General features: G+C 48.6%; 1 protein-coding gene across 1 annotated transcript; it reads right to left on the reverse strand.

The window, feature by feature from the left end:
* Positions 1-1,612: 1,612 nt before the first annotated feature.
* lamb4 (laminin, beta 4) lies at positions 1,613-24,472 on the reverse strand. Its single transcript, XM_068596477.1, has 35 exons — positions 24,451-24,472; positions 20,476-20,645; positions 19,451-19,586; positions 19,293-19,366; positions 18,136-18,324; positions 17,211-17,274; positions 17,054-17,129; positions 16,405-16,543; positions 16,186-16,306; positions 15,919-16,107; positions 15,357-15,512; positions 15,169-15,272; positions 14,970-15,049; positions 14,409-14,598; positions 14,198-14,329; positions 13,897-14,085; positions 13,433-13,545; positions 10,923-11,034; positions 10,568-10,748; positions 9,678-9,821; positions 9,355-9,586; positions 9,111-9,268; positions 8,736-8,960; positions 8,358-8,575; positions 7,459-7,555; positions 7,019-7,391; positions 6,671-6,831; positions 5,911-6,113; positions 5,590-5,787; positions 4,956-5,100; positions 4,362-4,560; positions 3,371-3,506; positions 3,120-3,290; positions 2,638-2,791; positions 1,613-1,752 (listed from the first exon to the last, which is right to left on the reverse strand). The coding sequence occupies exons 1-35, from the start codon at positions 24,470-24,472 to the stop codon at positions 1,613-1,615; spliced, it is 5,391 nt and encodes a 1,796-aa protein (XP_068452578.1).

Genomic DNA, 24,472 nt, shown 5'->3' on the forward strand with positions numbered 1-24,472 from the left:
ACTACAGTAGTACTAGTAGTACTAAGAGGTGCAGTACTACAGTAGTACTCAGTAGTACTACGAGGTGCAGTACTAAGAGGTGCAGTACTACAGTACTACAGTAGTACTAAGAGGTGCAGTACTACAGTACTACAGTAGTACTAAGAGGTGCAGTACTACAGTACTACAGTAGTACTAAGAGGTGCAGTACTACAGTACTACAGTAGTACTAAGAGGTGCAGTACTACAGTACTACAATAGTACTGAGAGGTGCAGTACTACAGTACTACAGTAGTACTAAGAGGTGCAGTACTACAGTAGTACTAAGAGGTGCAGTACTACAGTAGTACTAAGAGGTGCAGTACTACAGTACTACAGTAGTACTGAGAGGTGCAGTACTACAGTACTACTAAGAGGTGCAGTACTACAGTAGTACTAAGAGGTGCAGTAGTACAGTAGTACTAAGAGGTGCAGTAGTACAGTACTACAGTAGTACTAAGAGGTGCAGTACTACAGTACTACAGTAGTACTGAGAGGTGCAGTACTACAGTACTACAGTAGTACTAAGAGGTGCAGTACTACAGTACTACAGTAGTACTGAGAGGTGCAGTACTACAGTACTACAGTAGTACTGAGAGGTGCAGTACTACAGTAGTACTAAGAGGTGCAGTACTACAGTACTACAGTACTACTAAGAGATGCAGTACTACAGTACTACAGTAGTACTGAGAGATTGCAGTACTACAGTACTACAGTACTACTAAGAGGTGCAGTACTACAGTAGTACTCGTAGTACCAAGAGGTGCAGTACTACAGTACTACAGTAGTACTAAGAGGTGCAGTACTACAGTACTACAGTAGTACTAAGAGGTGCAGTACTACAGTACTACAGTAGTACTGAGAGGTGCAGTACTACAGTACTACAGTAGTACTAAGAGGTGCAGTACTACAGTAGTACTAGTAGTACTAAGAGGTGCAGTACTACAGTAGTACTAGGAGGTGCAGTACTACAGTACTACAGTAGTACTAGTAGTACTAAGAGGTGCAGTACTACAGTAGTACTAGTAGTACTAAGAGGTGCAGTACTACAGTAGTACTTGTAGTACTAAGAGGTGCAGTACTACAGTAGTACTAGGAGGTGCAGTACTACAGTAGTACTAGTAGTACTAAGAGGTGCAGTACTACAGTACTACAGTAGTACTAGTAGTACTAAGAGGTGCAGTGCTACAGTAGTACTAGTAGTACTAAGAGGTGCAGTACTACAGTAGTACTAGTAGTACCAAGAGGTGCAGTACTACAGTAGTACTAGGAGGTGCAGTACTACAGTACTACAGTAGTACTAGTAGTACTAAGAGGTGCAGTACTACAGTAGTACTAGTAGTACTAAGAGGTGCAGTACTACAGTAGTACTAGTAGTACTAAGAGGTGCAGTACTACAGTACTACAGTAGTACTAGTAGTACTAAGAGGTGCAGTACTACAGTACTACAGTAGTACTAGTAGTACTAAGAGGTGCAGTACTACAGTACTACAGTAGTACTAGTAGTACTAAGAGGTGCAGTACTACAGTACTACAGTAGTACTAGTAGTACTAAGAGGTGCAGTACTACAGTACTACAGTAGTACTAGTAGTACTAAGCGGTGCAGCTGACGTATCCGTCGGCCCTCCTGGAGATCTCCCTCCTCAGTGAGTCCACATCTTCTAACAAGATGGCGACCTCGGCAGCTTTGTCCTCTTTGTTCTGGATCAGCTGCTGGATCCTCTGGTCCAGATCTGACAACACACAGTACATGTATCACGCTGGAGTATAAAAATATTCATTATATTTGTACTTTATATCTATTAAAAGGTTTAAAGTCTTGCAAACTTATAAATGTACTATTTGTATTTACTATAAGTATTGCTGACACGGAGAAAAATGCATTTTCATACTTCATACTTCATAATTCAATGACAAACTGTGGCTGTGCAGCTCCACATTGCTCTCAGGCCTCTTTGAGCCTGTTCTGCATATCCCCACCCCCACTCACTGGTACTCAACATTTAGGCCAGCTCATTGGCTATCTGACACGCCTGTCATCAGAGCTGTGGCACGGAGCAGGTCCCATGTGACTTGTCCCATACATGGAAGAATAGGCAGACCCTGTTCCTCATTGCAGACTCTCATTGGCTGAAGTAGCTTGTCAGTCAGGACATGAACACGGAAATATTGTTTCATATCTCCAGCTGAATTGACCATTGCAACACCAGTCCAACACCAGTCCCTGGATATTTAGGGAGATAGCATATGCTTTGGACTATTGTTTTTTGTTTTTATTTGTTTATTGAACCTTTTTACAACGTAAGAAGACCGTTTTTGTTGGACTGTTATGAATATATGGATCACAAATGAGGCTTCATTGGTGAGTTTCCTGCATTTGCATATCGCCTATTTGCTGTTTTATGTCTGGACAAATGTGTGAGCTGTGGCTGCTGTGGGTGTCGCAGTGCGACGCGGTTACGCTGGCTAGACGGATGGGAGCCGGAGCTTTCCTCAGCACCCACGCACTTGTATATGGCGTTTACAATGTAATAGTTATTTAAGAAACATGTGTTCATATCCCTCGGACGGTACACAGGAACATTAAGAGGATGTCACAAGTCAAGTACTCAGAATACCTTGCAGCTGTTGGAGTTTGTCCTCCACCTGTTCCTTCACTTTCTGGGCCTCCTCCCTCGTCTTCCTCAGTCGGTCTCCAGCTTCGTCTCCAGCCAGCTGACCGGAGCGTTTCTGCTTCAGCAGCTCAAACTGCTTCATGGCCTCTCGCAGCTCCTGTTGCACAAACCAGGTGGTCAAGGTTCTGCAGGAGGGTACTGTGTTCTCTGTACAGCGTACTGAATACTGAATACTGTGTACTCACACAGTGTGTAGTGCACACTGAATACTACAGTCTCATTCTGTACTGGATACCGCATACTGAATACTGTGTACTCACACAGTGTGTACTGCATAAAGTGTACTGAGAAGTACCAACACAGAGCCATCACCTGGATCAGAAGACATGAATATATCACTAGAACCCCTCTGTAAAGCGGCTCCAGCAGAGCGGAGTGGTACTGGTTCTGTGGCAGTGGTACAGGTTCTGTAGCAGTGGTCTTACTGGTTCTGTGTCAGTGGTCTGGTTCAACGCAGAGTCTGCAGCCTCTCTGGACTCTTCGGCCGTCTCTCTGTTCTGCTCCGTTTTCCTCCTGAGATATTCGCTCTGGTTCTGCAGATCTTCAGATCTACGATTCATCAGCTTTGTGTCGATGTCGGCTAGTTTGTTGTTCATCTAAAAAACACATGAAATAACTTATTGAAGCGCTCAACAGCAGGCAGGCCTGAATTTAATGACGGGTGTTTGGTCTTTACGTCTTGGACTCGGCTTCCGGCCGCGTCTTTGTCCCGGCTGCCGGCGTCCAGGTCATCGTTGGCTTTGTCCTGAGCGTTCTCTGCTCCGTAAATATCTCTGCGGATCTCGGTCACGTCGATGTTCTTCATCCGCTCCCTCAACATAAGAAACAACAACAAGACAGCTTCAAAATACAAAGCGGTCTTCATGAAGACCCTGAGGTCCGACCTGAGACGAGTGAGGTATAAATCCACCACCGAGAAAGGGAAAGCAACCTCAATGTCATTTAAAATGGGGCTGATATGGGCCAAGAGCGGGTATGGCCTCAGCGTCTTTGTCGTTTACGTTCGGAATACATCTGTGGTGATATGTGGGATACATTTTAGATAAATTGTCTAATGCTTATATTTTCCACATTGGGGCAGTGTTGCCTCACTAAAGAACGTGTATTCGAGGTGTCAGTCATGTTTCCTAAGTGTCATAGGTCCATGACTTGTAGCACTGAGTCCAGGCTCGTAGGCGCGTTGTCTCAGGGCCATGTTTAGTTCAAATCAGGTTTCAAGTTTAATGGTTTGGTGCTTAAGTTAAAACTGTAAAATCTTTCTTTTCAACATGTCGGGTGAACATTCTCATTACAGCTCACTAAGTTCACAACACTAATCACTAGCAAGGTTTCTGTGGCTGCAAGCGAATGCCAACAGAACCAAAGAAAGGAGACACATGTAATCCATCTCTACTTACTGTTCTACTCCTGACATATAGCTATGTTTTAGCTTAAGTTTTAGCTTAAGTTCTAGCTTAAGTTCTAGCTTCAGTCTGTTTGCTTGTTGAGTGTTTTTGTTAAATGTTGTGTTCTTGTTAAAGTTTAGTGCTTTCATAATGGTTGAAGTTTCACGTTCTATATTGAATGAGATAGTGAGTGAGTGAGTGAGTGAGTGAGTGAGTGAGTGAGTGAGTGAGTGAGTTAGGGTCCACAGATGTTTCGATGTGGAGACGCATCCGGATACTGACTGCAGCTGCTGGGCTTCCTGCAGCAGGGTGTGGGCGGTGTTGGTGTGCTCCTCCAGGTCAGCGGGGCCGTTGTTGGGGTTGGACAGCAGATTGTTGATGTCATTGATCAATGATTGCATCTGATCTGGTGATCGTGGCAGCCGGATGGCCAGAACAGCTTGGGCCATTTTCTCGATGTCCTCTGGAGGAACCATCTCATCTGTCAGGGAGGAAACCTGATTATAACGTTTTAGTATCTTTATATATGAACTCTGTTCCAGATCATATCATCAGGTGCAATCACTTTGTTTCATCTATGTTTCCTTGTGATGACACCACACGGTGTGAACGCCTCAGTAAAACATTCATCCAGCAAAAGAAAGGTCCAGGTTACTGCGTTACAGGTCTGGTCTGCTGCTGCAGGATGTGATCTTTCTCTTTACGATAAGGAAGACTTCTGTGTTGGCGTCATGTAGGAGTTAGGATATGTAGAGTCATTATTACCACTGAAACTTTTCTTAAAGCAGAGATATGACTTGAGTTGAACAATACAGTCTCTCATCTGTAAAGGGATCAAAGGTCCACAAGATGAGGACCAGGTTCCTGAACACTGACCTACGAGGTAGTCTTTGACTTGCTGGATGAGCTCCTTGCTTTTATTTTTCTCTCTCTTGAGGGAGTCCATGTTGTTGTGGATCTGGTCCTGGAGGTCTTTGGCCTGGTCTTTAGTGTCCTCAGCTTGTTGTTTGACATTGTTGATCTGACATAAAATACAGAGTTCAATATTTGTAAAACAGTGACCCAGTGTTGTACGTACAGGTACACACAACGTGGCCTCTGCATTTAACCATCGTCAGCATGAGGAGCAGTGCGAGGAACTCAGGGTTCAGAGTCTCAAACACACAATGTGAACAGTAGAAAAGAAACAAGGCACAGAGAAGAAAGAAATCCATTTACGTTTTGAAAGCTGAATTCTTCAGCCATGAAGCCGTTATTTGGTTTCTGGATTATATTTCTATCAGTTTCTATCCATTTGAAGAGTTTACCGATTCATTGTTGACCTTTTAAAAGTGTGAGATGATGAAGCATCTGCACTTGTTGAGCCATTTATGAATCTATTACATATTATTTATAGACCCTAATATCATGAATCACAGATTTGCCTTGTTCAGTGGAACTCATTAATTCTGGTCCGGGGCATTAAAAGACATCCTCTATGAAGTGTACTGAACCTCCAGTATGATCCCACCTTGTTCTGGGCCTCCAGAAGACGGGATGGGAGGGTGAGGAGTTGCTCCTTCGCTCCCTCTGCTGTCTCTGAAGCTTTCTGACTGACTGGAATGACTCCATCACAGTTTGGACCTCCACATTTCCTTTTTCCCAAATCCAGACCACACAGAGCTCCACCACATCCTGAGCAGTCCTCCAGACCCGGTCCTCCACAGATCTGCATCAGAACACAATGGTGGAAGGTCACGTGGAGGCTCATTCACCTCCTTGACACCACTATCAGCTCATGCTGCTCTAATTGGTTGATGCGCGTCACGTGACTCTGAAGGGCGGCGCTCACTGCTCGGTTGAGATTGGCCACGCTGAGCTCTTGGACCTTCTTCTCCAGCAGCATCAGGTCTCCTCTGCTGCTGCACATGTTCAGTTTGTGTTTGACTTCCTGCCTGCGGTCCATGGACCCCTCCACAGCGTTGGTGGCATTCCTTACTCGCTGCTCGTCCAACACGAAGGTCTCATGAAGCTTCTGGATGTCGTCCAGCAGCACTGCAACAGGATCACAGAAGACAACAAGTCCACAGATCAGCTGAAGAAGAACAAGTGCATGAAGTCCTGACATGAGGTCTGCATCCACCACCAAGAGGTCTGCCACCAACACCAAGATCTGCCTCCACCACGAAGAGGTTTGCCACCAACACCAAGATCTGCCTCCACCACGAAGAGGTCTGCCTGAACCAACAAGAGGTCTGCCACCAACACCAACAGGTCTGCCTCCACCACCAAGAGGTCTGCCTCCACCACCAAGATCTGCTTCCACCACCAAGAGGTCTGCCACCAACACCAAGAGGTCTGCCTGCACCACCAACAGGTCTGCCTCCACCACCAAGAAGTCTGCATCCACCCTCAAGAGGTCTGCCTCCACCACCAAGAGGTCTGCCTCCACCACCAAGAGGTCTGCCTCCACCCTGGATGGGCTCTGTAACAACCGGTCTGTAGTAGACCACCCTTTGAGTAAGTGACCGTAGGCCAGGTGCTAGAACACAATGAAGTGAAGGGGCATCAACAAAGGCTCATCCAGAACCAGAAGCAGAACATTACTGTACCGTCCGGGTGTTCCTCTTCTTTGTCTGGACTCTGCAGAAGTTTCTCCTTCACGCTGTTCAGCAGCTTCCTGAACTCCAGATCAACATTGTCCATCTCCATGTTCAGGAGAGCAGACGGGTCGATCACAATCGCGTTGGGGTCGATGGCGTTGTGCAGCTTCCTGTGAGGAGGAAAGGGTTTCAGAAGGTTCATTTAAAACCTGCAGGAGTGAAACATTACTTTTGTTGTCATATTTAAAGTTTGAAGATGAAAAAACAACAAGAGAGGCCGTGGAGGAGGTATTCATCTGAGGGAACGTCCATCTGAGTTCACTGTGAAACTCTTCTGTGAGGCCGTGACACACTGACCGGATCTCGGCACACAGCTCCTCCAGCTCCTGCAGGTCCGGCTGGGACCGTCCCGTCTGGGCGGCGAGGTCGTCCAGCGCCGAGTGCATCTTCAGCATCTGTTGCAGGTGGCGGTCGCCGGTCCGCACGTCGTCGTCGTCGCGGTGCCGAGGGATGAAGCTCCTCATCCTCAGCGCGGCTCGTTGCACGTCGGCCACGTCTCCGCCCCAGAGCACGTTGCACGGGTGGCACTCGCCGCAGGCCGGGAACACCGAGTCGTACCCGGGGGCGCACTCGTCACAGAAGATCCCGGCGACGCCGACCCGACAGAGGCACTCGCCGGTTTCAGGGTCACACGACGGGCGCTCCGTCCCCTCGACGTTACAGTCACAAGCTGAGAGAGACACCACGAGGTCACAACACGCAGAGTCACCAGGGGATGTGCTGCCGGCATCACTCACAGATGCACTGCAGGTCCGGGTTCCCGAAGTGGTTCTCACCACACTCGTCACACTGCCTCCCTCCGAACTCGGGCCGACACGGACACTGACCCGTCACCTGAACACATCACCGCTTCAGTCAGGGCATGACATCATCCTTCATTGAGCTCCAGTGTGTGATGTCTAGTGTTGAGCAGCACTAGGTTCGGGTCAGGGGTCCAGGTCTCTGTGGGTTCGGGTCAGGGGTCCAGGTCTCTGTGGGTTCGGGTCAGGGGTCCAGGTCTCTGTGGGTTCGTGTCAGGGTTCCAGGTCTCTGTGGGTTTGGGTCAGGGGTCCAGGTCTCTGTGGGTTCAGGTCAGGGGTCCAGATCTCTGTGGGTTCGGGTCAGAGGTCCAGGTCTCCGTGGGTTCGGGTCAGGGGTCCAGGTCTCTGTGGGTTTGGGTCAGGAGTCCAGATCTCTGTGGGTTCGGGTCAGAGGTCCAGGTCTCTGTGGGTTCAGGTCAGGGGTCCAGATCTCTGTGGGTTCGGGTCAGGGGTCCAGGTCTCTGTGGGTTTGGGTCAGGGGTCCAGGTCTCTGTGGGTTCAGGTCAGGGGTCCAGATCTCTGTGGGTTCAGGTCAGAGGTCCAGGTCTCCGTGGGTTCGGGTCAGGGGTCCAGGTCTCTGTGGGTTCGGGTCAGGGGTCCAGATCTCTGTGGGTTCGGGTCAGGGGTCCAGGTCTCTGTGGGTTCAGGTCAGGGGTCCAGATCTCTGTGGGTTTGGGTCAGGGGTCCAAGTCTCTGTGGGTTCGGGTCAGAGGTCCAGGTCTCCGTAGGTTTGGGTCAGGGGTCTAGGTCTCTATGGGTTCGGGTCAGAGGTCCAGGTCTCCGTGGGTTTGGGTCAGGGGTCCAGGTCTCTGTGGGCTCGGGTCTCGGCCACTCACCTTGCTGCACATGTTGGAGAAGGAGTTGACAGAATCACAGCTGCAGGCCTGACACCCCGAGGCCCCGTCCAGGTTCCAGTACCCGTCCTCACACTCGTCACAGAGGGCGCCCATCACCCCCGTCCTGCAGGGGCACTGTCCCGTCCTGGAGTCACAGAAACAAGGACTCCCCAAAGGACACTGGGTCACCTCCGTCCCCCGCCGGTCACAAGAGCACTCTGGGAAATGAGCATATGAAACGTATCAGAGGAGGAACACGTACTGGACCTGCAGTCACAAGCTGTAAAGCAGCTGGCCATCTTGATGCTGGAGAGCCTGAAGCCTTAGATTTTCGAGCCGAATATGATGAACAATATTAGTATTATGGTCTGGTCGTACCTTTGCAGTCCTGGTCCAGAGCGTCCCCGTAGTACCCGGGTCTGCAGTCCTGGCACCGGGCCCCCGTGGTGTGGTGCAGGCAACGTTGACATGCTCCTGTCTGGCTGTCGCAAGAGGTCGGGTCTGCAGGGTTTATGTTGTCGTTGCAGGGGCACGCCATGCAGCGGGCGCCTGGCAACCGCAGGTCGCCATAGAAACCAGGGCTGCATCTGTCGCAGCGTGGACCTGAGAGTCAAAGGACTGAGATCACATGACCCATGTGGACGTAAAGCAGGAGCCGGCACGTGCTCACATGACGGCTCGGTACCCGTGTGAAGTCCCAGATTAAGGTCTGCGGTCAGCTGGAACCCATCAGGCCTCACAGGGAGCTCTTACCTGCGTGCCCCTCCCTGCAGGTACAGGTGAGACTGAGGGATTGTGGGTCGTGTTGGCACGAGGTGGCGAAGAATCGTCCGCTGTTTGTAACTTCTGGACACAGGCAGGGCTGGCAGGGCTGCCCGGAGCCCGGGTCACCGAGGTAGCCCTCCACACACCTTCATCGGCAGCACGGGGTCAGAAAAGTGTGGCCTGACATTTCTGTAGATATTTCATGTGGATATAAATGTGTCTTTGTATGAACCTTTCACACATGGGTCCGGTGGCGTGCTGCCTGCAGTTCAGGCACTCTCCGGTTTCTTGGTCACACTCTTCAGACAGCTCGTGGCACTGACAGGGCCGACAGGAAGGGAATCCCCAGAATGCAGTCTGGCAGCGGTCGCAGCGTCGACCTGTGACCTCTGAGCGACACACACATTGACCTCCGACCTGATCGCACGGCTCCGACAGCGCCCCCTGAGGGTCACATTCACACGCTGCAACGAGACCGCAAAGAAGTCATGAACGAGCTCACAGCGACACGCACTGATCTTCGGGGTCGGTCCTGCTCTCAGTCAGAGTTCTTACGTTCGCAGCCGTCGGGTCCGAAACCAAACGTCAGTGGTGAACAGGTATCACAGCAACGGCCAATCACGTTGGGTTTACATTCACAGAAGCCTCCCAGTTTACTGCAGGACGGCCCGAGAGAGCCGTCAGCGTTGCACCTGCATACTGAGAACAGGGCGGATCAGAATAAAACACAGAACCTTAACCCTAACCCTTAACCTCAACCCTAGCCTTAACCTTAACCCAAACCCTTAACCCATTAACCCCAACTCTTAACCCTAACCCTTAACCCTAGCCTTAACCTTAACCCTAGCCTTAACCCAAACCCTTAACCTTAACCTCAACCCTAGCCTTAACCCAAACCCTTAACCTTAACCTCAATCCTAGCCTTAACCCAAACCCTTAACCTTAACCTCAATCCTAGCCTTAACCCAAACCCTTAACCTTAACCTCAACCCTAGCCTTAATCCTTAACCCCAACCCTTAACCCATTAACCCCAACTCTTAACCCTAACCCTTAACCCTAGCCTTAACCTTAACCCTAGCCTTAACCCAAACCCTTAACCTTAACCTCAACCGTAGCCTTAATCCTTAACCCCAACCCTTAACCCATTAACCCCAACTCTTAACCCTAACCCTTAACCTTAACCCTAGCCTTAACCCTAACACTTAACCATAACCCTTAACCCCAACTCTTAACCTTAACCCTAACCCTTAACCTCAACCCTAGCCTTAATCTTAACCCAAACCCTTAACCTTAACCTCAACCCTAGCCTTAACCATAACCCTTAACCCAACTCTTAACCCTAACCCTTAACCCTAACCCTTAACCTCAAGCCTTAACCCTCAGCCTTTAACCACAACACACAAATACTGTTGTGTACTCGTGTGTGTATGTGTTGTGTACTCACACACAGCTCCGTTGTGTACTCGTGCTGACAAGCTCTTCATGAGTCCTTCACACACTTCTCTCAGTGACTCGTCTGCATTGAGCTCCACGTTCAACCCAACGCAGCCGAAGAGCTGCGAAGAGTCAACGCTCCTCTGGGAGCAGAAGTCCTGAGCAGCACCAGGAGCCCGGACCAGACCCAGCTGAGGACACAGTACTTCATTTAGGACGTACACACACACACGGTACATCATTCAGGATGTACAAAGACACAGTACTTCATGTGTAGTACATGTATTGTATGCATGAGGTCATACTAGTTATTATTATGGGACTCTGCTGCCTCGTCATCGTCAGTGAGGATGAAGACGTCTCACCGAGTCGATCAGGATGTGTGAGCCGTCCGACCCGGAGAGTTTACTGAAGACCACGTCCACCAAGTACCGAGCGCCAGCAGTGAGACACAGACCAGAGTCCAGGACCCCCCACCTGCACACACACACACACACACACACACACACACACACACACACACACACACACACACACACACACACACACACACACACACAAAGACGTAAACACTTCTACAGTGGCCTCTAGTGGCCACTCTGTGAATAACATCCGTCTGCCAGGAACAAAGGAGGAAGTCTCTCCAACTTTACACCTGGGCTTTGTTTCAGAAGGCAGCGTTAACAAAGTCTAACCCCGAGTTAACTAATCACGAGTTAACTAACTCAAACTCTGAGTTAATGATTCACGAGTTAACTAACTCAAACTCTGAGTTAACTAATCATGAACCATGAGTTGATCGTAATATTACCCCACTAGAGAGATCATAGTACCATGTTACCCCACTAGAGAGATCATAGTACCATGTTACCCCACTAGAGAGATCATAGTACCATATTACCTCACTAGAGAGATCATAGTACCATATTACCCCACTAGAGAGATCATAGTACCATATTACCTCACTAGAGAGATCATAGTACCATATTACCTCACTAGAGAGATCATAGTACTATATTACCCCACTAGAGAGATCATAGTACCATATTACCTCACTAGAGAGATCATAGTACCATATTACCCCACTAGAGAGATCATAGTACCATATTACCTCACTAGAGAGATCATAGTACCATATTACCTCACTAGAGAGATCATAGTACTATATTACCCCACTAGAGAGATCATAGTACTATATTACCCCACTAGAGAGATCATAGTACCATATTACCCCACTAGAGAGATCATAGTACTATATTACCCCACTAGAGAGATCATAGTACCATATTACCCCACTAGAGAGATCATAGTACTATATTACCCCACTAGAGAGATCATAGTACCATATTACCCCACTAGAGAGATCATAGTACTATATTACCCCACTAGAGAGATCATAGTACCATATTACCCCACTAGAGAGATCATAGTACCATGTTACCCCACTAGAGAGATCATAGTACTATATTACCCCACTAGAGAGATCATAGTACCATGTTACCCCACTAGAGAGATCATAGTACTATATTACCCCACTAGAGAGATCATAGTACCATGTTACCCCACTAGAGAGATCATAGTACCATATTACCCCACTAGAGAGATCATAGTACCATGTTACCCCACTAGAGAGATCATAGTACCATATTACCCCACTAGAGAGATCATAGTACCATGTTACCCCACTAGAGAGATCATAGTACCATATTACCCCACGAGAGAGATCATAGTACCATATTACCCCACTAGAGAGATCATAGTACCATATTACCCCACTAGAGAGATCATAGTACTATATTACCCCACTAGAGAGATCATAGTACTATATTACCCCACTAGAGAGATCATAGTACTATATTACCCCACTAGAGAGATCATAGTACCATGTTACCCCACTAGAGAGATCATAGTACTATATTACCCCACTAGAGAGATCATAGTACTATATTACCCCACTAGAGAGATCATAGTACCATATTACCCCACTAGAGAGATCATAGTACCATATTACCCCACTAGAGAGATCATAGTACTATATTACCCCACTAGAGAGATCATAGTACCATATTACCCCACTAGAGAGATCATAGTACTATATTACCCCACTAGAGAGATCATAGTACCATATTACCCCACTAGAGAGATCATAGTACTATATTACCCCACTAGAGAGATCATAGTACTATATTACCCCACTAGAGAGATCATAGCACCATGTTACCCCACTAGAGAGATCATAGTACTATATTACACCACTAGAGAGATCATAGTACCATGTTACCCCACTAGAGAGATCATAGTACCATATTACCCCACTAGAGAGATCATAGTACCATGTTACCCCACTAGAGAGATCATAGTACCATATTACCCCACGAGAGAGATCATAGTACCATATTACCCCACTAGAGAGATCATAGTACCATATTACCCCACTAGAGAGATCATAGTACCATGTTACCCCACTAGAGAGATCATAGTACCATATTACCCCACTAGAGAGATCATAGTACCATATTACCCCACTAGAGAGATCATAGTACCATGTTACCCCACTAGAGAGATCATAGTACCATGTTACCCCACTAGAGAGATCATAGTACCATATTACCCCACTAGAGAGATCATAGTACCATGTTACCCCACTAGAGAGATCATAGTACCATGTTACCCCACTAGAGAGATCATAGTACCATGTTACCCCACTAGAGAGATGGTTCCTAAGCTAAAGGAACTACGTTAGGAAGCATTACAGCTCCTTTCCTTTGCATTTAGAGAAGTCACCATGGTGAACACTGAGAGACTTCCGGGTCTTTCCCCTCTGTCAGAACCGTCCTCACCAAAAGGGACTATTCCACTGTCGTGTTCTTCTCACCTGGAGTTGGCAGGAAGAACCAGACTTGTACTTCCTGTCGGGTCACTGCTGCAGCCGCCGCTGCCCGGTGACACTGTAGCGATGCTGACTGAAGCCAGCCAATCAGACGGAGGCTGCAGAGGAAGACCAGCTGTTAGAATACAGCAGGAAGTAAATGTCTTCATGCAGCTGAAGAGTTCTGCTCCCACAGGCCCACAGAACCTGGACCCAAACCTCTGTGTTATTACATTTAGACAATGTAATATGTCTTGACCAGAACCAGGACCAGCACCAGAACCTCAACCAGAACCAGAACCAGAACTAGAACCAGGACTAGAATCAGAACCAAGAACAGAACCAGGACCAGAATCAGAACAAGGACCAGGACCAGAACCAGAACAAGGATCATAACCAGCACCTGAACCAGGACCAGAACCACAACCAGCACTAGCACCAGGACCAGAATCAGAACCAGAACTCTTTACCTCTGACTCATAACGAATAACCAGCTGGTAATCCATTGGTGATGGGAGGTTGTCCACAGTGAACCTAAGCCCCGCCCCCTCCTTCACCCTGACCAATCCCAGGCCGGTCCAGGTGATGGGCTGACCAACCGTCCTTTGACGGGGGATGATCTGCAGGGCGTGGCCCGGCTCCAGAGGGAGGCGGCTCTGCTGCAGACAAGTAGCCGTTACACTCAGAGCCACGTGATTGGCTGAAAGGTCAGCCCGCGGCTCCCAATTGGTCAAAACTACAGCGCAACAGGAAGTGAATGAAACATCCTACCTGACCCCGCCTCCAGCGGCGGGCGAGGTGTCGAGTCCTCCGAACCAGAACCACTCTCCCGTTCATGAACTTAAAGTCGTAACCGTGTTCTCTGTAGAAGCGCTCGCACTGAGGGGAAACCACCGGGTCCAGCTGAAAACACAAGTACACAGGTACACAGATTATATACACACACACACTGATACCATCACATCTACGCAGCGTTACACACCAGAGGAGAAGAAGGAGGAGGAGACGGGGGAGGAGGAGGAGGAGAGCCTCCTGTCTGCAGCGGAGCAGCGAGCTCCGCCTCATACAGGAAGTAGTCCAGTGGAGGCAGGAAGTAGCGAGGGGCGGGGTCAGAGCAGCGCGGCCCCGCCATGTTGGGTAAACACTGACACTGCCCGTCCTCTGGAGAACACCTGAGGAACAGGAAGTCCACCCCATCAGTCCTCTGCAGAAACAGGAAGTATAAAAGATCTCCTGCAATAGGATTGAGTCCTGAATCCTTAACCCTAACCCTTAACTCTAACCCATAACTCTAACCCCTAACCCTTAACCCTAACCCTTAACTCTAACCATAACTCTAACCCTTGACCCTAACCCTTAACTCTAACCCCTAACCCTTAACCCTAACCCTTAACTCTGGCTGTGACCCAGCATCAGGGTGGAGTCCTGAACCAACAAGCTGAATTGTTCTAACAGAGTCAGTGAGTTCATAGATGGAGACCTGTTCAAGGTTCGGCTGCGTCATCAGTCATGTGACGACATCGTTAGCTCAGAGGAAACAAACCTGCTGCTGTAAGCTCCTCCCACATCACAGTCACATGGAGAACACCTGGACTCAGAGGATCCCAAACCCCAGAACCCTGGCTGAGGAACACATGATGAGAGACAGGTAACAGAGAGACAGGTGTCCCAGTAGATGCAGTGACCCCAGCGGCCGCCAGAGGTCAGTACAGAGTTTTTAAGTGTTGTGTTTTAAAACCTACCAGACATTGATCACACAGAGGACCGCTGGCCACAGGGACGCATTCACAACTTCCTGTCTGCTGATCACATGACCCAACACTTCCCAAGACATGGCACCTGCACACTGAAGAGACACACACACACACACACACACACCATCAGAAGGTAACGACTGCGTTGGGAGTGTTCCTCATGAGCGTCTCCTCACCCTGGCAGCCGGCCGGCTCGTCCGCTCTCAGGTTGAAGAAGCCGTGTTTGCATCGGTCGCAGCGCCGGCCCTCCACCTGCTCCTTACACACACACCTGCCGCTCAGCGCGTCACACAGGCCGCCGCCCTCTGAGCCCGCCGGGTCGCAGTCACACGCTGCAACACAAGAGACGTGAAGACACAACGAGCAGTCAGGGTGGGTTGCAGTCCTGCAGCTCAGACACTTCCTGTCTCCAGGGCTCTGCTGAAGGTGAGCGCTCGGCCGCTCGTCCTCTGGGCCGATCGGGACCGCGGTCGCATCAGGATGCGCCGCATCCGTCTCATCCCAGAACAGCGGAACGGAGTGAACATAGAGTCGAGTCCCCGTATCCCTCAGGATCTTAACCGGCACCTTAACGTCAGCACCGGTCTGAGGGTTCTGGACCTCAACAGGAGGTCTCGGTGCCGGGGAACCCGTCCATCTTTCTCTGAAGGCCAGCGAGCCTTAAAACATCTTGTATATCAGAAGAGAGGTGAAGTGTGTTGCTGTGAGAGTGAGTGAATGAAAGCAGTGGAAGCGTACGTCTGCAGGCGAGCGGGTGGTCCGGCGCTCTCTCGGGGTCCTGGAACAGGAACGGCCGGCAGCGCTCGCACTGAGGCCCCGCCCTGTCGTGGAGGCAGTCCTCACACACGCCGCCGCTCAGCCGGCCGGACGCTTCAAAGCGAGCGGCGTCGAAGTGACACGAGTGCGAGTGGCCGTTACAGTTGCATCCTGAGAGAGAAGAGAAGAGGATGAAGACCGGCGTCCTGACTCCAACACAACCTGCTCGTGCTCATGAAAGGCTTGTACTCCTGCAGGCGCTGGCGGTGCTTCCCCCTCCAGGCCTCCAGGGGGCGTCGTGGTGGAAGTCCTGGCAGCGCTCACAGTTCTCTCCGGCTGTGTTATGCTGACAAACACAGCGGCCGTGAACCTGAAGAGCAGAAAGAATCTCTTCCTCATGTGTACTTGTTTTCAGAGACGATGCAGGTCCGGACCAGGTCCTGGTCCTGGTCCAGGTCCTGGTCGTACCATGTTGGTCTGGGTGAAGGTGTCTCCCCGCCCTGCGTCCAGCGGGGTGCAGCTGCTGGCGTGTCCGTGGCAGAAGCAGCTCCCTCGCAGCACCATGTTGTACAGGGCATAGTAGTACTGGTCTTCAGGAGTCCTGCGCCTCCGAGTCGGCAGCCCATCACCCTGCGGCCGGTCACCCTGCGGCCGGTCACCCTGCGGCCGGTCACCCTGCGGTCCGTCACCCTGCGGCCCGTCACCCTGCGGCCGGTCACCCTGCGGCAGGTCACCCTGCGGCAGGTCACCCTGCGGCCGGTCACCCTGCGGCCGGTCACCCTGCGGCCCGTCACCCTGCGGCCCGTCACCCTGCGGCCGGTCACCCTGCGGCCCGTCACCCTGCGGCCCGTCACCCTGCGGCCCGTCACCCTGCGGCCCGTCACCCTGCGGCCGGTCACCCTGCGGCCGGTCACCCTGCGGCCGGTCACCCTGCGGCCCGTCACCCTGCGGCAGGTCACCCTGCGGCCGGTCACCCTGCGGCCGGTCACCCTGCGGCCCGTCACCCTGCGGCCCGTCACCCTGCGGCCCGTCACCCTGCGGCCGGTCACCCTGCGGCCGGTCACCCTGCGGCCCGTCACCCTGCGGCCCGTCACCCTGCGGCCGGTCACCCTGCGGCCGGTCACCCTGCAGCAGGTCACCCAGCGTGAAGAGACCAGAGAAGTTCACCCGGAGGTTGGTCAGGGTGATCAGCTCTGTGAAGGACAAGAGGAATATGATGAACATGTTAACATGATCTTTTTTTAGCAAATGAACGTGATGAACTTGATGCTCACCTTGGACGTTGGGTGCGTACGGGTCCTCTAACTCAAAGATAGGATCCAGAGCTTTCAGCACCACCTGTTGAACAAAGTAAACCCATACATAGACTACATACCAATATTATATAGAATAATAGACAATATTTCAATAAACACATGAATACAACAAGCACAGCACTCATTACAGCTGTGTCCACTACTGTAAACTATATATTCACCTGGTTCTGCTGCCAGAGCATTTATTCATTAGTAATGTGATCAACACTTCTTTTTGTATGATTAGTTCTGTTAAGTTTATTTTTACAGCCCAAAATCACAAATTAAAATGATCCTCAGGGCTTTAGAGTCTGTACTCATGACATCGTGCCCCAGGACCTCACGTCAGGAACAACTCCCCAATAAAGACAGTAAAACCTTCACAGGAAACAGGAAGACGCTTCATAGAGCAACAGGATCCTCTCCAGGTTGGACAGAAGCAACAGATGTCATGTGACCAGAATGATCAATAACAGCAATTATTTTTCCTAGGGGGCCGCATGAGGAGCCGAAAATATTGTGGAGGGCCGGACCAATAGCCTGAACTCATTTATGTTCTCTCTGCGAGTTTGACAGGACTTCCCAGCATGCAGTTCTGTGGTATAATTTTATAAATGTGAAACCATGACTGAAGTTCTTATCCCAAACGGGTAAGTCGCTCCACTCAGTGGGTTTGAGGCTTTAGCTGTCAAAATTAAATATTACTACCTGTTGACGTGTATGACAATGTGCTGAGGTATGTCCGCTAAGCCCAATATCAATAATAATCCCTCCCAATATTTATTTTTTATTTTTTTAAATTAGAATAATTGTAATACTTGGCGGGCCGCGCTTTGCCCCTTCTGGTGTCGAGCGTGATGTCAGTCTCTTTGGATGGAAGCGTCAGCCACATGAGACATGCTACCTCTCCGTTGGTGGACGGATCCGATCCGGAGTATCTGCTGTCACAGACGATGTCGTCGATGCTGTTGGCCGGCTGGCTGGAAACAGACGGGAACGAACGAGAACAATCTTCTGCAAAGTAACGCAAAACCTTCCAGCTCCGTCCAAAATCTTTTGATCGCTCCACCAACATGGCCGCCGGACGGAAACTCTGCAGAGATCGAGAGAGAGAGAGAGAGAGAGAGAGAGAGAGAGAGAGAGAGTTACATTTGTTCCAGAGAACCTGGCACCAGGTAGAGAACCTGGCACCAGGTCCGTGTTCTCTAGTTCAGTCCTCAAAACAATCATTATTGTTTCCATGTGGATAATTCTGTTAGCACTAATACTAGCATAGCCTCGGTGCTGCATTTATCTCATCAGAGTACAGAAACCCACTCACTACTTTACCCCGTATGGCTGTGAACCGGCTGAGGCTAGAACATGACCATGAAACATAAAACATGAACATGGAACATGGAACATGGACCATGGAAATGAACATGGAACATGGAACATGACCATGGACCATGGAAATGAACATGGACCATGACCATGGACCATGGAAATGAACATGGACCATGGACCATGACCATGGACCATGGAAATGAACATGGACCATGACCATGGACCATGGAAATGAACATGGACCATGGACCATGGAAATGAACATGGACCATGGACCATGACCATGGAACATGGACCATGGAAATGAACATGGAACATGACCATGGACCATGGAAATGAACATGGACCATGACCATGGACCATGGAAATGAACATGGACCATGGACCATGACCATGGACCATGGAAATGAACATGGACCATGACCATGGACCATGGAAATGAACATGGACCATGGACCATGGAAATGAACATGGACCATGGACCATGACCATGGACCATGGACCATGGAAATGAACATGGACCATGACCATGGACCATGGAAATGAACATGGAACATGGAACATGACCATGAACATGGAACATGGAACATGACCATGGACCATGACCATGGAACATTCACAGAACCCTCTTTCATTGGACCGTTACCTAATAACTTCTGACTTGTCACTACTGCAGTGTGGTCCACCGCGTTGGTCACTGTGATCATAATTCATCTGCAGGCTGAGGAGCCTCACCTTGAAGGTGAGCACCAGGTGACTGAACTGGAACACGGTCTCCAGGTCCAGCCGGACGCTGACGTGATGAGCTCCTTCAGGCAGCAGGACGCAGGGCGTTAGCATGCGCAGCCTTTAGCTTTGTTACAGCTCTGACTCGTATTATACTCGAAACCAACCGTTTTCAGACTGCCACCATTTTGTTTTCCTCTCGGGGTCGAAGGTCGTGATGACGTTCTCAATGCGGTGGCTGTTGGGGTTGCCATGGTGATTGTATGGCAGACGAGAGTCACATGTGAAGCACTTCTGCTCCTCCTATTGGACGAAGACACACACATGAAGCATTCTGCTCCTCCTATTGGACGAAGACACACACATGAAGCATTCTGCTCCTCCTATTGGACGAAGACACACACATGAAGCATTCTGCTCCTCCTATTGGACGAAGACACACACATGAAGCATTCTGCTCCTCCTATTGGACAAAGACGCGTTAAACCAAACCGGTTCAGAAGGCTCAGTTCCTCTCGCAGCATCTGACTAAGACAGTAAAGAACAATAAAGAACAGTAAAGAAGAGTAAAGAACATTGAAGAACAGATCATAAAAAACAATAAAAAAGAATGAAAACAGTAAAAAAAAAAAAAAAACAATAAAGAAGAGACATAAAAAAACAAAAAATAAAGAACAGTTTGGAACATTTCTGTGTCAGAATAAAGATTGTAAAGAATGAAGAGAAGACAAAGAAAGTGCAGGTGGAGGAAAAAGAAAGAAGAAAAAAGTAAGAAGCCGCGTCGAGTCCTGCAGAGAAAAACATGTTTCATAGAACAGAGACGGATCCGAACATGTTGGAGTATGAAGGAGTTCAAGCCAGAGACACGTCGATCAGACAGAACGCAGAGAGGAAACATCGAGACAGAGAACACCAGGTTCACCTGGAACACACACACACACACACACACACACACACACACACACACACACACACACACACACACACACACACACTGTGTATTAGACACATAAATGCATGTGTGTGCTTGTGACAATCACAATGCTACTCGTACTTTATCTACTTGTATTTTGACTCAAACGCAGGTTTTCATTCACTAATCAAAAAGAGCTGGTTTGTGTTCACCGGAGGGAGCTCGCGTCTCTTCCCTTCTCTACAGATTTAGATGTGTTGATTTCAGGTGAGCTCTGACCTCCAGGTATCCGATGATGCAGTACTTCTGCGGTCCGTCCAGACCGCAGGTGGATGAGGCCGACAGCCGAGACGCTCGACCCACCATCAAGTCGCCCAGCTGGGGGTTACAGGAGCCGCCAGGACAGCGGCCCTCAGGGGCTTCCTGGAGTCCAGCTGCTGGGAAAAAGACTGCAGGAAGACTGAATAGTCGGTGAAAAGACATGAGGTATATGTCCCATTGATGAAATGAAGACATCTGTAGTGTGAAGATTTAACTCAGAAGAAACATGGGAGAGCTTTGATAAAGAGCTGGACCAAGATGACAAGAGAACATGTTTGAGAATATACAACAGAATCTAGAAAGATACCGTCAGGCAGAGTGTCAGATTGTATTCAGTAAGAATTGTAATAAAGACTTTGAGTTTATTGTTTTAGCAAAAAGAATCTGCAAATTGGAACAAACAATGATGAATGAGTTGAATCATTATATATTATACTATCTGTAGAAGAAGAATTTACTGTGATGTTCATAAATACATCAGACTGAGGCGAAAAGCAGGCGACAACAAGTAGAAACATTCCTCACAAAAGTTGGAGTTTAACAAGTGAGTACATGTTTGAAGAGACTTCCTCTGCTGGCAGAACTGAGTTTCATGAACATCTGACTGATTTCACCTGCATACAATAGTCCTGATACCATCCATCCTGGATCAATACTCCTGATACTATCCATCCTGGATCCATACTCCTGATACTATCCATCCTGGATCAATAGTCCTGATACCATCCATCCTGGATCAATACTCCTGATACCATCCATCCTGGATCAATACTTCTGATGCCATCCATCCTGGATCAATAGTCCTGATGCCATCCATCCTGGATCAATACTCCTGATACCATCCATCTGGATCAATACTCCTGATACCATCCATCCTGGATCAATACTCCTGATGCTATCCATCCTGGATCAATACTCCTGATACCATCCATCCTGTATCAATACTCCTGATACCATCCATCCTGGATCAATACTCCTGATGCCATCCATCCTGGATCAATACTCCTGATGCCATCCATCCTGGATCAATACTCCTGATACCATCCATCTGGATCAATACTCCTGATACCATCCATCCTGGATCAATACTCCTAATGCTATCCATCCTGGATCAATACTCCTGATGCTATCCATCCTGGATCAATACTCCTGATGCCATCCATTCTGGATCAATACTCCTGATGCCATCCATCCTGGATCAATACTCCTGATGCTATCCATCCTGGATCAATACTCCTGATACCATCCATCCTGGATCAATACTCCTGGTGCTATCCATCCTGGATCAATACTCCTGATGCTATCCATCTTGGATCAATACTCCTGATGCTATCCATCCTGTATCAATACTCCTGATGCTATCCATCCTGGATCAATACTCCTGATGCTATCCATCCTGGATCAATACTCCTGATGCCATCAATCCTGGATCAATACTCCTGATACCATCCATCCTGTATCAATACTCCTGATGCCATCCATCCTGGATCAATACTCCTGATGCTATCCATCCTGGATCAATACTCCTGATGCTATCCATCTTGGATCAATACTCCTGATGCTATCCATCCTGTATCAATACTCCTGATGCTATCCATCCTGGATCAATACTCCTGATACTATCCATCCTGGATCAATACTCCTGATGCTATCCATCCTGGATCAATACTCCTGATGCCATCCATCCTGGATCAATACTCCTGATACCATCCATCCTGGATCAATACTCCTGATGCTATCCATCCTGGATCAATACTCCTGATACCATCCATCCTGGATCAATACTCTTGATACTATCCATCCTGGATCAATACTCCTGATACCATCCATCCTGGATCAATACTCCTGATACCATCCATCTGGATCAATACTCCTGATACCATCCATCCTGGATCAATACTCCTGATGCTTTCCATCCTGGATCAATACTCCTGATACCATCCATCCTGTATCAATACTCCTGATACCATCCATCCTGGATCAATACTCCTGATGCCATCCATCCTGGATCAATACTCCTGATGCCATCCATCCCGGATCAATACTCCTGATACCATCCATCTGGATCAATACTCCTGATACCATCCATCCTGGATCAATACTCCTGATGCCATCCATCCTGGATCAATAGTCCTGATACCATCCATCCTGTATCAATAGTCCTGATACCATCCATCCTGGATCAATAGTCCTGATACCATCCATCCTGGATCAATACTTCTGATACCATCCATCCTGGATCAATACTCTTGATACTATCCATCCTGGATCAATACTCCTGATACCATCCATCCTGGATCAATACTCCTGATACCATCCATCCTGGATCAATACTCTTGATACTATCCATCCTGGATCAATACTCCTGATGCTATCCATCCTGGATCAATACTCCTGATAATATCCATCCTGGATCAATACTCCTGATACCATCCATCCTAGATCAATACTCCTGATACCATCCATCCTGGATCAATACTCCTGATGCCATCCATCCTGGATCAATACTCCTGATACCATCCATCTGGATCAATACTCCTGATACCATCCATCCTGGATCAATACTCCTGATGCCATCCATCCTGGATCAATACTCCTGATACCATCCATCCTGTATCAATACTCCTGATACCATCCATCTAGATCAATACTCCTGATACCATCCATCCTGGATCAATACTCCTGATGCTATCCATCCTGGATCAATACTCCTAATGCTATCCATCCTGGATCAATACTCCTAATGCTATCCATCCTGGATCAATACTCCTGATGCTATCCATCCTGGATCAATACTCCTGATGCCATCCATCCTGGATCAATACTCCTGATGCTATCCATCCTGTATCAATACTCCTGATACCATCCATCCTGGATCAATACTCCTGATACCATCCATCCTGGATCAATACTCCTGATACCATCCATCCTGGATCAATACTCCTGATACCATCCATCTGGATCAATACTCCTGATACCATCCATCCTGGATCAATACTCCTGATGCTATCCATCCTGGATCAATACTCCTGATACCATCCATCCTGGCTCAATACTCCTGATGCTATCCATCCTGGATCAATACTCCTGATGCTATCCATCTTGGATCAATACTCCTGATGCTATCCATCCTGGATCAATACTCCTGATGCTATCCATCTTGGATCAATACTCCTGATGCTATCCATCCTGGATCAATACTCCTGATGCTATCCATCCTGGATCAATACTCCTGATGCTATCCATCTTGGATCAATACTCCTGATGCCATCCATCCTGGATCAATACTCCTGATACCATCCATCCTGTATCAATACTCCTGATACCATCCATCCTGGATCAATACTCCTGATGCTATCCATCCTGGATCAATACTCCTGATACCATCCATCCTGGCTCAATACTCCTGATGCTATCCATCCTGGATCAATACTCCTGATGCTATCCATCTTGGATCAATACTCCTGATGCTATCCATCCTGGATCAATACTCCTGATGCTATCCATCTTGGATCAATACTCCTGATGCTATCCATCCTGGATCAATACTCCTGATGCTATCCATCCTGGATCAATACTCCTGATGCTATCCATCTTGGATCAATACTCCTGATGCCATCCATCCTGGATCAATACTCCTGATACCATCCATCCTGTATCAATACTCCTGATACCATCCATCCTGGATCAATACTCCTGATGCCATCCATCCTGGATCAATACTCCTGATGCCATCCATCCTGGATCAATACTCCTGATGCCATCTATCCTGTATCAATACTCCTGATACCATCCATCCTGGATCAATACTCCTGATGCCATCCATCCTGGATCAATACTCCTGATGCCATCCATCCTGGATCAATACTCCTGATGCCATCTATCCTGTATCAATACTCCTGATACCATCCATCCTGGATCAATGATACTCACCGATGAAGAGGATGAAGATCAT

This window comes from Clinocottus analis, unplaced genomic scaffold (assembly GCF_023055335.1).
Source record: "Clinocottus analis isolate CAN_PGR_092001 unplaced genomic scaffold, fCliAna1.0.p SCAF_38, whole genome shotgun sequence".
Classification (NCBI taxonomy): domain Eukaryota; kingdom Metazoa; phylum Chordata; class Actinopteri; order Perciformes; family Cottidae; genus Clinocottus; species Clinocottus analis.